The following is a 15,868-nucleotide window of genomic DNA, read 5'->3' as shown; positions in this document are numbered from 1 at the left end:
GGACCATGTCAGGTGTAAAACACTGAAATACTTCTTTACTGGTTAGTAAATAGCTACTGGGCCCTAGCATCTGAAACTCTGAGCCTGCCCACAATCCAGTAACTAAATATCCATATCATTGGCCCCCCAGGAGTCCACTCTAATATAATAGTCAATATCTATTCTAACTGATAAATTCTGGTCTCTCCTGCTTGTTACATGTTTTGAATATCATCCTTGGGTATACATGGACGTGTGACCCCTCCCAGGGTTTCTGCTTGCCCACAAAGGTCAGACCTAAACTCAGGGAACGACGCTTCTACTGTGGGATTTCAGCTTAACCCTTCCTCCCTTACCCTGCTCCCCAGCACCCGGCCTGCCCGTGACTGTCTCACCTCTGTCCCCATCGTCTTCTGGCTCCTCCTGCGGGGCCTGTTCCAGCACAGCAGCATCCCCTTGGGGCCCTGCTGGCAGCTCCCCATTGGACACAGTCTTGTTCAGTGAGGGCAGCTGTGGTGGCGGCGGTTGTGCCAGCTTCTGCCGGAGGGCATTGATCTCCCGGCGCAGCAGGCGGACGCGGCGGGTCCGGGCCCCACTGGACCGCATGGCACTCACCAGGTCCAGTTTTTCCAGCAGCTCCTTCAGTTGCACCTCCGGGGACAAATGGGCCCGGTTCTCAGGTAGGAGGATGTTGTCCACTGCCAGGGAGAAGGGAGGACAGAAGGGGCTGAAGGACCTGACAGCCCAGGGCAAGGGGGAAGGGCTGAGTCCTTCGGATGAAAAGTATTCTCCTGGAATGCCTGGACCACTGGCTTCCAGCAGCATCACTGTGGGGGCTTGGCCCTGGCGCCACTGCAGGCCGGAGGGCAACCACAGGGACAAGGTCAGAATCTGGGAAACATCTGCAGGAAGCAGTTCACAGTCACAATTATGGGCTCCATGGAGCAGGCACGAGGCAGCTTGGCAATCCCCTAGCCCGAGTGACTGGCTGTTGCCATCAAGAAGCAGACAGCCAGGGCAGGAAGAGCACGGGGCTCAGAGGCAATGCCGTGTTCTGGTCCTCTACCTGCGCTCTTCTGAAAGAGCCACACATACACCAGCATTGCATTCCCCGTGCCCCATGCTCCAATGCCACACAGAGGGGTCTGGGAGAGGAAGACCCCAGTGAGGCTTCAGCTTTTCAGACAGCTGGAAGTGCTACCATTCAAGAAGTGCTCAGTGAATGAGTTAAACTTTAATCCTTGCAACTATTGTAGCCACAAGCAGGTGTATTCCAGCCTGTGCCTCCCCCCAGCTTTGCTCCTGGAGTCTACCCTGCAGCCCCAAGGCCCACCCCGATCCCTGGCTCTCTGGGCTCTGTTCCCGGGTCTCCTCCTGGCCTCTCTCCTCCCCACCCGTCCAGGCTTCTCACCGTCTTCCCAGGAGAAGCGGTAAAAGTCCTCCAATTTGGGTGAGTCGGGCAAGTGGGTGCCCCTCTCGGGGTCATAGCCGATGTTCTCTGCCTGCCGCCGGGCGTGCCGCAGGATGGCCCCTCCCAGGTCCCGCAGGCGGACAGCTGCTCGGTGGAAAATTGTGTCTTTAGCATTATACTTCATGCAGTTGGTAACTATAAGGTTAAAGTCCTCCTCAAATTCCTCCAAGGTGAAGTACAGATGGGATTCCAGCTTCCGCCTCATGGTAGAAAAATCCATTGGCTTGGATATGAATTCCAGGTAATCTGGAACCTAAACATATAAAACCTGTACAATTACAACAACCATTTACTAGCCAAACAGGCACACCCTTCACCGGCACTGCTGTTTCCCCGTTTCCTGGTCTGGCCACACCGAGCTCACTCCGAGCCCAGGGCCCTGGCCCACCCTGACCCACTGATTCCTCACCATGGATAAGTCTATTAGCCCTGCCGACGCCCCAGGGTTTATACACCCTGGGCCCCAACCCCCTCCTGGGTTACTCAGATCATTTCCAGTTCAAGATGAGCTCACTGCTCGGGAAGGGGGGTGGGGGGTGGGGTACTTGCCTCACTCAGGTTGACGGGCTCGGCAAAGATGTGTGCGGGATCCTTCTCCTGCAGCAAGTCCAAGGTTGTCCTTAGCAGAACGTTGAATGGCATCAGCTCCAGCTCCATGGCAGCCTGCTGCACCTTGACCTGTGGGGAGGTGGGGGGAGATCAGGACACCCCCCCTCCCCCTCCCCCGCAAAGAGGCATGGAACTTTTTCTTGATAACTTGACTTTCACTAATCATGTATAACAAATTTTCACAGGATATTAAGCTGACCAGTTTATGAGGTGCTATCATCCAACCCACAGCCTAGAAATAATGACACCAACAGCTACCACTATGTGGATGTTTCCTGAGTGTCAAGCACAGACCAAAACTTAGAGTAACAATAACTATATAGTTGACCCTTGAATAACACAGGTTTGAATTGAACAGGTCCACTTATATGCAGATTTTTTCAATAAATACTGTAAATGTATTTTCACTTCCTTATGAGTTTCTTAATAACATCTTCTTTTCTCTAGCTTACTTTAGTGTAAGAATACAGTATATAATATACATAACACACAAAAATATACTTTAATTAACTGTTTATGTTATCAGTAAGACTTCTGTTTAACAGTAAGCTATTAGCAGTTAAGTTTTTGGGGAGTCAAGTTACATGTGGATTTTAAGCTGTACAGGAAGACAGCACCCCCAATCCCCACATTGTTCAAGGGTCAACTGTAATAATAGTTAACATGTCTATAGTCCTTACTAAGTGCCAAGTAACATTCTAAGCATTTTATGTAAATAAGTGAGTACATGAGGTAAGTAGAGATCAGATAGTTTACGAAGAGGAAACTGAAACAGAGACTAAGTACTGACTGGTCCAAGGTCACACAGCTAATAAGGGGCAGAGTTAGGACTTAGTCCCAGACAGTCTGGTTCCACAACGTGTGCTCTGGATGGCTATGCCACACTGCCTCTCTACTTACATTACCTCAGCTAACTCTGAAGGAGAAATTTACTATCCCCATCTCACAAATATGGAATCTGAGGCTTGAGAAGAGTATGACTGAGCTGTCATGAACCCAAGATAAGCTGGTTAGAAAAGACACAAGATTTGAACCGGGGTCTCTATCCAAAGAGCACACTGATGATACAGTGTTCCTGGGGCTAGAATTCCCACCTAGTGTGCTGAGATATTGATCCCACTGGCCCTTGGGGTGTCTGGGTTAGCCTGGGGTGACCGGACCTCCAGGCTCACCCCCTCAGGAAGCAGGCAGCCTCACATATTTACAGTAGTATGCTGTACAAATGTTATATTCTATGTGTGCCCTAACTGAAAAGATTGGGAAGCCATGGATTAGACTATGAAAAGTTCCTGCCTCTCGGCTACGACATTCTGGCCTACCTGCTTCCTTTTCCCTTCCATTCCTCTGAAACAGAGGCTGGAAGGAAAGCTCAGCTGTGGATCCAGGCCTGGCATGGCAGACAGTTTGAATCCATGGAGAAGGTCCTAGGATGTCCTCCATGGCCACCCATGCTAAGTATGGCAAGAGCTGCCCAGTCTCAGAGGTGGAAACTCAGGCTATAGGCCTGTAAGAGAAGGGCTTGTGCTGGGGCTGAACAGCGAAGTGGGAGTTCAGAGAGAGAAAGGAACATCTTTAACCCAGGCCTCTGAAGCATGCGAGTAACAGCTGCTATTCCTGAACCAGAGAGAATAGTTTTGGCTCATCATCCATTCAATTAATAATATTTGCTCTCTACCATGTGTACAGCACTGCGGGGAAGCAAACAGTATCAATAATAATTAGGATGATAGCAACTGACACTATAAAGCCTACTGTGTGCCAGGCACTGTCCTATGATCTTTATACATCCAAGTCACCTAAACCTCACCACAACCTTAGGGGATAGGTTCTATTATCACTGCCATTTTACAATCGAGGAAACTGAGGTATAAGGAGATTAAGCAACTTACTCAATGTCACACGAGTAGTAAATGGCAGATCCAGGATATAAACCGAGGCAGTTTGGTGCCACAGTTCATCTTCCTAACCCCTGTGCTACACTACCTATCTCAACATTCCCCACGTGTAGAGGCTGAGGATCTCCTTGAGTAGAGGTTGGGAAATTTAAATGATTCGGTACCATAGTGTTTAAGGGCCTAGTAAGAACCCTCCAAGGAGCTCCAAGGTCAGAGGCGATGCCTATCAGAGTAGCCTGAGCAGCTTTCTAAAATCCAGGCCAGGCTCCCCCTGAGAGTCTCTGAGTCACAAACTCTAGGGTTGGGCCCAGGCATATGATGTGAAGCTTATGCCTGAGGCCACCAGAAGTTGGATTCCCAGTTAGAAGTCATCAGCAGCACCCAACACAGAGAAGGCAGGCCTTGGGGTGCATCATACTGGGTAGGAAGGAAGGGGTGCAAGTTGACACCAGGCAGAGGCTCCAGGTCTCCTGATAACACTGACGGTAGAAGAAAAAGTTCTTGAACAAGAGCCCTGGGGCTCGGAGCTCCTCACCTGCTCTCGCTTGAGCTTCTCTCTTTTCCGAATCAGCTCAATCAGCAGCCGCGCCCGCTCCAGGTCATGCCGGAGCTTCTGCCAGTATTTCAGCTCTTCCTTCACTGCACTCGTTTTCTCATCCTGCTCTCGCTGCAGGGGGGGAGGGAAAGGAAAGAGGGGGAGCTAGGGGCCGCCTTCCCGCCCGATGTCCTCTCCCTGTTGGAGCCTCACAGGACCTCGGCAACTAAGAGCCCCAACCCCTTTCTTGACCCACAGTCCCTGAGAGCCCTCCACCCCCTCTACCCCATTCCTGCCTCCTGTGCTTCCCTGACTGTATAACAATGTTTCTTCACTGCAGCACAAGAACCATGGCTGCGGTGAGATCTGGACAGCTTCCCCTTACCCTTGGGGACACCAGAAAGCAGCTGTGCCCCTCGGGGCTGGAAAAAATTTCAGAAAGAAGCTAACAGACACCTCAGGGTGGAAAGAATTTAACCCTAGAGCTTCAACTTGGCTAGAAATCAAGTTGTGGTGACTACAAACTTGTACTGACTGACATACTTAAAACACCACCACCACCACAAAAACATGATTCCAGCCCTAGAAGAGGTTACAGCATGGTTGGGGAAGGAAGAGGCTCAGGGTTTGACGCACAGGGCATAGTAGCATAAAGACAACAAAAACTGATCAGATAGGCTGAATATAAAATGCTGAGAGGATATAAAATAAGAGGGGATCTGAGTGGGTTGGGGTAAGGTCAGAGAAGGCTTCCTGGGGGAGGCAGTCTTACTAGGTTTTCACATGGAGTGATGGACATGGATGAATAAAGCAGCAAGGAATGCCTTGTGTGGAACCCAAGGGACCACAGGGCAGAAGTGTGGAGGCAGAATTAGTGATTCTTTGCTTTGTGAGAAAAAGGGGCTGGCCAGAGCAGAGAGGTTAGAGAACTACAAAAGCCAAGGAAGACCCAGGATCCAGCTGACAAGAAGCCTCAAATGCCAGGCAAAAGCCTGGACAAGACCTGCTTGGAGAGAGGGAACATTCTAGAAATGGAAGTGACAGGATGGAAAATGGTGTGTGAGTCATTACCAGTTGTAGAGCAAAGAAAGAATTAAAGGCTAGTGATCACCAAAAAGCTGCTACTGAAGTTAAGGGGACATGGGTGAGTAGGGTAGCTGGAGAATGGAGACCAAGGGCCATATACTGAGAAATACCCCCAAAGAGCTCAGGGGATGACTGACTGTGGCTTGTTATGGAGGGAAGAGTTAAAAGTAACTCCAAGGTGGGGAACCTCTGAGGTCAGGAGGGAGAAGGCTTCATGACAATAATGGGGCAATATGTTTACTGAGAAGAAGGGAGATAACGAATTCAGTTTCTAATAGTTGAGTTACAAGAAACAACATCTACGTGAGCGTCTATAGTTCCTGTGCCCTAGAGGGACCAAGGGTAGAAAGAACAGATGAGGACAAGATGAGAACCTGGAGCTGCTGCCCATTATTTACAACTATGAGTGGACAAGTTCTCCAAGCAAACAGGCAGGCAGCAGAGGCCCTGGGAATGTCACCATCAAGATGTAAGTGGGATGGGCACAGGGTACAGCCTGGGGGTGGAGGAGGTGAGAAATGGTGTCACAGAGCTCTAAGTCAAGGTGATCATAGTGTCAAATGTAGCTCAATGGTCAAATAAAATGAGAATCTGAGGACAGACTTGCTGGACTGGGAAGAGGTCACTGATGCCGTAGAGGGAGGCTTCAGGGGAGCACATGGACCATTTTGAGAAGGGATGAGATACAGACGGCACTTCAGGGCTTCAGTTACAGAAGGCAAAAGGAAAATCAGGGGGCGCCTTAGTCATGTGAAGGCTTGCTTCATACCTGGAGAGGCAGAGTGGGAATACTTAAAGGTGGAAGTAGTGGAGCAAGTGAAGAGGGAGCTAGAAGTAAGGATGTTTAGAAAATCTCTCAGGGGGCCTCCACCTTCTCAGAAACCACTAAACGCCTAGCATCTCCCGTTGCTAGTGGCTAAAGGGACATCACGACTGGGCAGGATGTGTACTACAACTTAGATGGTACATTTTCCATGAAACATTTGTTGGAGGAGGGCAGTGTAGTGTCTTAAGGAAAGTGCACCTTTTCTACATGGCTGCCTGGCCCACTTCTTCCTTCCTGCCACATCTAAAGGATTTCCCCACATGCATAGAAAGTTGGGCTTGCTCTCCAGTCTCCCCTAGAATGGGCTCCAAAGTCAAGCCTCTCCCATCCAGGGGCTGCTGTCTGATGTGAAGAGCTCTGCAGTGCTGGAGGTTGTTCCTGGGATAGACCACCTAGAGGCAAAAGCTCCACAGAGGGGTCGGGGGGCTACCCAAACCATCACTCCACGTCCTGCACCCCACCACTTCCAGATCACCACTTCACCCACCTGCTCGGCGTTCCTTTGGGACTGCAGGTGGGAGTGCAGGCGCCGGATGAGAGGGACACCATTCCGTGCCTGCCGTTTCAACAGCCAGTAGTTGTGAAGCCGCTGCATGAACTGGTTTTTCCTCTGAAAGGAGAGACCACTACAGATCTTGTTCAACCTTGAGTAGAGGCACAGGGAAGTGAAAGACAGGGTCAGTGGGCAGCCCAGATTACAGCCTCCTAGCCAGACCCTGGTTCATTTCTAAACCTTACAAAGGAAGACAGAATAAAGTGGCTAAGTGCCTCACCTCAGAGACAGGCTTGAGAAGGACAGCAAAGTTAAGCAGCTCAGATTCAGCATATTTCACTTGACCTTCCCCCTCCCGCATTGCAGTCCTCCAAAAGAACCCTCTCCCAGAAACCGTTTCCTGTGCGCCTGGGCTCCTGAGAAACCCAGGCCTGTGCCCCAACACCCCCAGCCTCCTTTTGATAAAGGCAGCGAAAGAGAACAGGAACTTGAGTAAGCTTTGGACAATGTGGTCACTATTTCCTATGGCTGAGGGTCCCACCAGACCAGGGGGTAGTAGTCCACGGCCAAGCTGGAAGGAAAACTAGTAGGAGTACAGCAGGCTACGCCTTTCCGAGCCAAAAGCAATCCCTCGGAGTTGTCTGACCTCTGGGTTTTCATTAAAAACCTCAGCAGCCTAATAATGTCTACTTCTGGGTCAAATTTTTAAAAAAATGGATGTAAAGGTATGAGAGGCTGGAGAATCTTGAAAACTTAGCTGGCTAAACTACCCTAAAAGAGAAGTTTTAAGGTCAGGATTTAAGCCAGTAGCGTGTGGGGGGAAGGGAAAGGGGCAGGAAGGGAACTAATGAGAGCCTACAACCTCTATCCTAATGGCCATACTGAAAGGTGGCTGACATCATTCCTGTGTTACAAAAGATGGACAGGCAGCTTAGGAACAGAGGCTGAATAAATGGTCCGAGTCACTAACGCAGCTACTAAGGTGGTGGAGCTGGGTGGGGTTTGCATCCACGATCTCTCTGCTATAACTTGCTGTATATCTACCAGGTAAGCAAGACTTCAGTGCTCCTGTGGTGTTTCCGTCGCTTTTCTCTTCACCTCACTCCACTGAAAGATAAACAGGGCTGAACAACCAGGTGGAACCTAAGGAGGATGGATGGGCCTCTTGGACTGCACATTGCACACCTGGGCCTGGGCCTTTCCACGGTCAGACATTCCTGCTCCAAAGCCAAGCTTACAAAATGAAGGCCTGGGCCTTTCCCCAAAGGACAGATCCCCCCACCAATGCCCATGCCAAGCACACCTGCCCAGATGCAGGCAGCCCCCCGCCCACCCTACAACCTCTTGGCCATGGAGGGTCCCAATAGCATTTGTGCAGGTAGGAGAAAGAATAATAATAAAAAAATAGCAGCAGCAGCAGCCACTATTTATTGAGCGTTTACTATTTGCCAGGCACTGTGCTAAGTGCTTTACTTATTTATTTCTCACAACACCCTTGAGGTAGGTTCACTTACAGATAAATACACTACAGCTTAAAGAAGTTACGTAACTTGCCAAAGGTCACGCAGATAGTTAGTGACAGAAACAGGATTCAAAGGCAGGTCTGTCTGGATCTTAGCCAGCAAGCTATGCTGGCCGCTTGCAAGAGACATGGACAAGAGCAAACTGACAAAACGTCAAGCCCAGGACACCACCACCCTACAGATGGGGACTAAGCATTCACCCACTCACCTCAGGGAAGAGGGTCGCCTAGAACAGCTCTGTGCCTAGATGATACATTTCCAATCGACTGAATTCTAACTCAAGCCATGGTTTGCAACAAGAGCCTCTCCCTCCTGACCTGCTCCACTCTTGTGTCTTCTTCTCAGACTGAGAAGTCTGGTTGCCTGTTCCCCTCATAGAACTCACTCTGCATTCCCCTCCAGTGCTCCTTTCTCCCTATCCTTCTCATTGAGAGAGAGAGACAGCAGGTACAGAACCTAGAGGCATCATGAGCCCCAGCTTGTTGTTCAGTCTGCTGCTTTTCACCTGGTTGCAGCCCTTAGAACAGGACTTGGCATATAGTAAGTGCTCAATAAATATTTCATCGAATGAATAAAGGAGTGAACAACTTTACCTCCCGTGGCCGCAGTTTCTTCATCTGGGGGTGTGGGAGAAGGTGCAAGGACTATATTAGATGAATAATCTCCAAGATTTCTTCTTGCTCTAACATCACCCTGTGGACCCGGGTTGCTTCTCTGCCAACCCCCCATCCCTCCAACGGCTCCAGCTACCTACCTCTCTGATGGTTTAACAGGTACACTGGTCTTTCTACACACTCAGCAGGGGTCAAGGTGGCTTAGTTACACCCCTGAACTGAGAGATCCTCTTTCCCCTAAATCTAAAAGCTTCTCAAGAGGAGGAATAGCGTGTCCTCCCCACACCACCACCCCCTCACACAACGTCCTCATCGTTCCCAGAACCAAGCTTTCTGGACAGTAGAAACCCATACTGACCCCTTAAAACAGCTGTTCTCAATTGGAAGTAGTTGTATCACTGTAGAGGTTTTAGAAACAAATATGGGGAGTGTTTGAGATTGTTACAAAGACCAAGCAATGAGGGAGGGGATGCAACTGGTATTTGCAAAGACTAGAGATGCTAAACATCTAGAAATGCATGGGACAGTCCTAATAATGATGAATTACCTGTCCAAAATGCCCCTGTGCCCCTGTGGAAAAATACTTCCTTAGATATCCTGTCACCTGAGTTCCTAAGCAACTTGAAGTGTTTGTCTCACCTTGAACCAAAGGAAAGACACTGTTCTGAGAACCCAATCAAAATCGCGAACCAGGCTAGGCGAGCCCAGGGTCCAAAGGAGAAATTTGAGGGCGCAGACGAGAACAGATGTTCACCAATAGCGCATGGGGAAAGAGGCCTGGCCCAGGGCCAAAACCAGCCCAAGAAGAAATCATGAGTCCCTAGGGAGCCCTCCGAGGCAGGCTCACCTGTAAGAGGGTATCTGGGGGACAGTGACCAAGGGAACAGTGGAGGGCGTGTCTCGACCCACTTCCTCTGGCTCCTTCTTGGTCTTTTGCTTCAAAGTCATCTTGTTCTTCTTGGGCACTCCCTTGAGGGAGCCGCCTACTCCACCTTGGCCTTCATCTTCCTCCTCCTCTTCCACCTCTTCCTTCTCTTCCTCCTCCCCACAGCCCTCCTTCAGCCCTTCATCATCCCCAGCCTCACTGAGGCTTCCGGGGGAGTCACCCTTCCTCCTGGCAGTGGCAGCCCCCGGTGGCGAGTGGGCCTCACAGTAGGCGGTCTTGCGCACTGTGAAGATGGTGCCATTGAGGCTGGTCTCACGCATGGGCTCAATCTTCATGAAGAGCCCGGCCCGCTGTGCACACGTCACATGGAAGGCTGTGTAGCAGTTTACCTTATGGCACTGGATGGCTGCACCCAGCCCCTTCTGTTTGCATATGTAGCAGGTGAGTTTCCAGCGGGCAGGTGGGATGTTGTCGATGCCCTCAATGGGCTCCAGGAACACGGTGTTAGCGAAGCAGACTTCAGGGATCCAGATAGCACACACCACGTGGGCCCAGTGCCCGTCACTGGTCTGTTTGAAGGCGCCACCTTTATTGGGGCAGAGGATGCAATCCACAGGCCGGGAAGGAGACTGCAGGCAGCAGCGGCATAGCCACTGACCCTCGGGGATATAAGGGACGCCGTAGCATTCCTGGTGTACAGCCAAGTTGCAGATGTCACAGAAGAGAATGACGTTGCTATTGTGGCACTCGTCGTCTAGGCACACACAGCAGAAAGCGTCTTCATCAATGAGTGACTGTTGGGCCCCACTGCTGCGACTCTCCAGGTATGACTCCTTCTCAAGCCGGTCCACCAGCAGCTCAAAGGTGTCTGCTGACACCAAACTGTGCCCATCTACTCGCCGCTTCTCATTCACCATGTCCAGCCAGGCGAGGTCCTCCTCATCCATGTCGTACTCGACCTCCGCATCCAGGTCTTCAGGTGGCTTCTCAATGTAGCGATAGTAGGCAGCGGGCAGCGGGGGTGCTTCAGGCTGGCTGCCTGAGTCCACCACGCGGAAGCTGGGCTGCGGGAGGTGGAAGGAAGTGCCTGACGCATGCTTGGAGCAGGACTCCTTCTTCTTGCCCTTGGATGAGGGTTTTTTGGACTTGCCGGGGAACTGAGGCTGCTCGCTGTTTTCCTTGTTACTATTGCATTCAGTGATATCCTGTGCAGTCAGCTCATCCTCCGTGATGATCTTGAGTGGGTCATAGATGCTGATCCGATGCAGGCGGCCATCAATGTCCACCTCAACAATCCGCTGGGCCTGGGCATAGGTCAGGGTCTCCCGGGTGGGTGAGCACTTGAGACTGTAGGGGGATGGGGAACGCCGGCCCTCGGCATTCTGCCGTGACTTCCGGCGAGGCTTCCTCATGGCACCTGGGAAAAAAGGGGACAAGCCTAAGGAGAGAAAGCCAGGAGACCATAAGCTTGATGCACTCATTCACCCTTCCATCTGACTGAGTGACCCCTGAGAGGACTGGCTGTTCTGTCTGAACATCCTGCCCCTCAGATGTCCACATGGCTTGTTCCTTCACCTCCTTAAGTCTTTCCACAAACTTCACTTCTCCCTGAGACCTTCCCTGACCATTCTATCTAAAATTGCAAATCTCTCCCCAGCAATCTTTCATCCTGCTTTATTTTTCACTGTAACACTCACCATTTTTTACTGTGCTATGTAATTTACCTATTTATCATGTATGTTTGCTTCTTTCCACTAGAATGTAAGCTCTATGAGAGAAGGGATTTCTACCTGTCTCGTTCACTGCTACATCCCCAGCACCTGGAATGGTGCCTGGCTCCTAAGCACTAAGTATTAGTTGAATGAAAGGAGAAATCAAACACGCATGATCCCTGCCCTCCAGGAGCTCTGTTTGACTGAAGGAACAGAGAAGTAAACAGATCATTACAATGCGACATGGGGAGTGACCTAATGTTTTAGTGATGTATATAGGACTNTGAAATATGATAGGGTATATCACTCCCATGATTCTGTTATGTGGCAAAGGAGAAAGTATTTTGCTGATATAATTAAGGTCCCTAGTCTGTTGACTTTGAGTTAATGAAAGGGAGATTATCCTGGATGAGCCTGACCTGATCAGGCAAGCCTTTTAAAATAGGGTTTAGGACCTTCCCTGAACTCCAGACGTTTGCCTGCTGGCTTTGAAGATGCCAGCTGCCCTGAGTTTTATAGCTGCAAATTAATGAATTCTGCTAACCACCATGTAGCTTGAAAGAGGATGCAAGCCTCCCATGAGACTGCAGCTTGGCTGACACCTTGATTGTTGCCCCATGAGACTCTGAAAAGAAGACCCAGCTAAACTGTACCCAGACTCCTGGTCCATGGAAACTGTGAGATAATAAACATATATTGTTTTAAGCTGCTATGTTTATGGTAATTTATCACACAGCAACAGACAACTAATACTCATTATTTTTGCATTAATACTCAGAACTGAGATTAGTCTGTAATTTCCTTCCTTTCTTCCTTCCTTGTCAGATTTTGTTATTAATGTTATATTTGATTTATAGAAATAATTTGGAAGTTTTCTTCATTTTTCAATGCCTTGAAATGGTTTTAAAAGCATTTGGAAAGGAGCATTGGACAGTTGTCTGTTTCTTAAAGGTGTGGTAGCATTTCCTTGTGAAAGCTGGGACGGGTTTTTTTGGAACTTTTTAACCACTCATGTTTTGATTTTCTTCTTATTATTTTGATAACTTATATTTTCCTCAAAAGTAATGTATTCTATGTTTTTAGGTTTTCAAAATTNCTCTGAGCAACAGCAGTTCGAGTCCTGGCCCGAGCTGAGCAGCCGCTGAGCTGCCAACAGGTAGCAGGATGGCTCAGCTAAAAAAAAAAAAAATTCACAGGTCTAGGGACCTCTCCCAACCCATCATACCATGACCAGAAACCCTAACCCCTGATTATGACTTCAGGGAAGGGGTGAAGGCACATGAAATGTCTATTTCATGCAGTCTAAGGACTTCAAACTACAGTATTCAGGGTTTTCTCTGCAAAAGGCAGCACTCAGGATGCACTGGCTAGTATATCTTTTAAGCAGAAGCTCTCTGGAATGGCCTCAGTGGCATGAAGTTATAACAGACCTATTTGCAACCATCATTAGACCTAAGACCAACTGGGGCAATATCTGAGGTAAACTCTCAATGTAGTGTTACCTCAGAGGTCCCGCTCTCCCAAAATATTTACTCTAGTCTACCCCTGTGCTGCAAGAGAAAGCCCTCAAGTTTCCTACATCATTCTCTAGCTGGAAGGACTATAACGAGCTCGGCGGACCTGTACTGGCAGTTACTGAGGCCACAACAACCAGGAAAGAACTTTGAGGATATGGTGCCCTGAAAGGTGGACAGAGACTTGAAAGGGAATGAATCAGGAGAGGATTTCAAGGAGAAAAAGTTGGTCGTTTAAGTTACTGGGTCTACCATCTTTATCTATAAAGTGGAGATGGTGGTGATTAGCACACGTTTACAAACGACAAAGCCCTTTTACTATTCATATTTCCCACAACTAGTTTGGGAGGCAGAATAGATATTATCATCTCCATTTTACAGATGAAGAAAACAAAAGCTCAGAAAGGTGTCAAATCAACCCCCAAACCTGTAAGTGATAAAACTACAATTCAACCCCAGATCTTCTAACTTGCTCAACTCATCTCACGAGGAGAAAAGACCACGACAGAGATGGATGGTCTGATACAAAAAGAGGCTCTGGGGCAATCGAGGTTCTAATCTTGGCCCTGTGTGACCTGAAGAAAATCCCATACTCCTTCAGTAAAATGAAATCAATAAAATCTACCTCTTAAGGTTGCCATTTGTTAATAAGGTATTAACATCCTTATTTAAAACGTCTTCCAATCCCAAAATATGACTGAAACAATAAAAAAACACCATGGCTGAGGAACAGTGCCAGGGAGGCACACACCCCATTTGGAGCCAAAGGAAGCGGAATCACCACAGCAATTCAGGTTCCAGAGGCCGGTGGCCACTATATGCCTTACAAATGCCAACACCCTGGCAACAGCCCCAGCCGACACCGCTGCTTTATTGCCCTTGCCCACTCCAGGGCTTGGAGACCCTAGCAGAGGTGTTAAAATCTACCTCACTACTAACTTGAAATAGTTTAGAGAGGCTGTGGCTCCTTCTTTGTTAAAGCCACTCTACATCTTTTCTCCCTACCTGCCACCTCCCCAGCAGCGCAGGTATCGCTCCACCAAGCAGCAAATATCTAGGGAGACAGACCTCTTCTGTCCTACCCAAGCCTCTAGTCTCTGGCGGGCAAACTCTGAAGGGAAAGGGCTGCCGCTGAGGAAAATGAAATTAGTTTCGCCCACAAGGAGCGTACCGTCTAGTTTTTTTGGCGGGAGTTTCTCATTCCATACAACCCTTCCCACACATCCCACACAGTCAAAATCTCTACCACCACCAGAGGTCTTCCTGGCATCCTCTGAGCCCCTACTCTCCCACCCGACCCAGGTCCGTGAAGAATGAGGAGTTTCTGCAATTAAACTGTACCCCCTGCCACCCACACGAGATACTCATGAGACGAGGACCCCAGCCAAGGCTCCTGTCCCCTTTACTGGGGCACCTCTTCCAGAAGAATCTTGACCCTTCGGAGGAGAAAGGAGGGTAATAACATCTCCTCAGGGGAGGGGGCGAGCGCGCCGGAGACACACTGACGCGAAGTCCGACCCTCAAGACAGAGAAAGCTAGCGCCCGCGTACGAGCGGGGCAGAGAGGCGAGCGGCCATTGGCCGCTTCACACGTCCGTCAGGAGGAACTGGGACGCTCAGGGGGTGGAATTCGCCTGAGGCCTGACCAATCGGAGAGAGTGGCGGGGGCGGGGCTCGGCGGCTCGGCTTCCAGGGCCGGGGGGAACAAGATGGCGGCTGCGGGAGGGGGTCTTCGCTTTTCAGCTCCCCCCTTCACCCGCCTTCCTCTTCCCCGCCGCCGCCCTAGCTGCAGGAGAGTGCCTTCGCACCACCCCCGCCCCGCTGGGGCAGCCCCCCGCTTCCCTCCCCCACCCGCGCAATCCCCGATTTCTGTCCGGCCCCGCTGCCGCCCCCATTACCTCAGCAGCCGGCCGGGCCCCACCGTTAGGGGCCCCTGGGCGCGGACGGGCTGGCCGTCGAGCAGGTCGACGCGCCCCGGGGAGCGGTGCGCGGCCTCCTCCCGCGCTGGCCTCCGCGGCCACAGCCGTGCCCCCTCCCGGCCCGCGCTGGGGGCCCGGCCGCCGCCACCGCTCCCGGGGGAGGAGGGGGAATGGAGCCGCCGCCGCCGCTGCCGCCACGGAGCCCGGCCGAGGGGAGGGAGGGATCAGCCCCCAGGCAGGATCCGCCCCTCCGGCCTCCCCCCGCCACCTCCACCCCTTCCCTCGCTCGCTCCCTGGCTCCGCGGGCTCTGTCGCTGAACGGGAGCGAGAGCGCGAAAGAGGGGGGAAAACGGGAAAAAAATCCCCCCGCCCGTACCCAGCGCGGCGGCGGCGGCCGGGGCGGCGCGGAGAAGAGCGCGGAGCTGCCGCCGCCACGGGGCACCGTCCCCGTCTCGGCCTCACGGTGGCGGTGCGGACGCGGCAGGGGTGCAGAGCGGAGATGGGGTCTGCGCCCGCCGCGGCTCCGACTCACCCCGGCCCAGCCCTCCGCGGGGCGAGCCCGACAAGAGAGCTGGGGACGGTCGGGTCTAGTTGGGAAAGACAGGGGTCCCTAACTCTAAAGAGTGGTCAGTCGTCCCCTCCTCCCATGCCTGCGGGGGTGATGGCTAAGGTTTTGGCAACGACCCCCCTCCCGGAGCTAGAGGGCCCCTCCAAAGGTTAAGCCAGGGCGGTCATTGAAGGCAAAACCCATCTGTAGTTTCTTGGGGTGCAGGTGCCTGCACTACTCTCAGAAAGTCGTCTCCCCCC

General features: G+C 51.1%; 1 protein-coding gene across 2 annotated transcripts in view; it reads right to left on the bottom strand.

The window, feature by feature from the left end:
- BRPF3 (bromodomain and PHD finger containing 3) overlaps positions 1-15,454 on the bottom strand; it is a 33,427-nt gene extending 17,973 nt beyond the window's left edge. The window contains exons 1-7 of one of the 2 annotated variants that reach the window (XM_019667484.1): positions 15,438-15,454; positions 9,879-11,334; positions 6,889-7,045; positions 4,490-4,621; positions 2,000-2,128; positions 1,391-1,703; positions 375-677 (exon numbers count right to left, since the gene is read on the bottom strand). In XM_019667484.1, the coding sequence (XP_019523029.1) occupies positions 375-677; positions 1,391-1,703; positions 2,000-2,128; positions 4,490-4,621; positions 6,889-7,045; positions 9,879-11,329 (2,485 nt within the window). In that variant the 5' untranslated portion in view covers positions 11,330-11,334; positions 15,438-15,454. Of the gene's footprint in view, positions 1-374; positions 678-1,390; positions 1,704-1,999; positions 2,129-4,489; positions 4,622-6,888; positions 7,046-9,878; positions 11,356-15,040; positions 15,400-15,437 lie in introns of those variants that run through there. The other variant, XM_019667483.1, reaches the window with a different exon arrangement.
- Positions 15,455-15,868: the final 414 nt, after the last annotated feature.

The sequence above is a fragment of the Hipposideros armiger genome, unplaced genomic scaffold (genome assembly GCF_001890085.2).
Source record: "Hipposideros armiger isolate ML-2016 unplaced genomic scaffold, ASM189008v1 scaffold_497, whole genome shotgun sequence".
In the NCBI taxonomy this organism is placed as follows: domain Eukaryota; kingdom Metazoa; phylum Chordata; class Mammalia; order Chiroptera; family Hipposideridae; genus Hipposideros; species Hipposideros armiger.
This window is presented reverse-complemented; position numbering and strand designations above follow the sequence as displayed.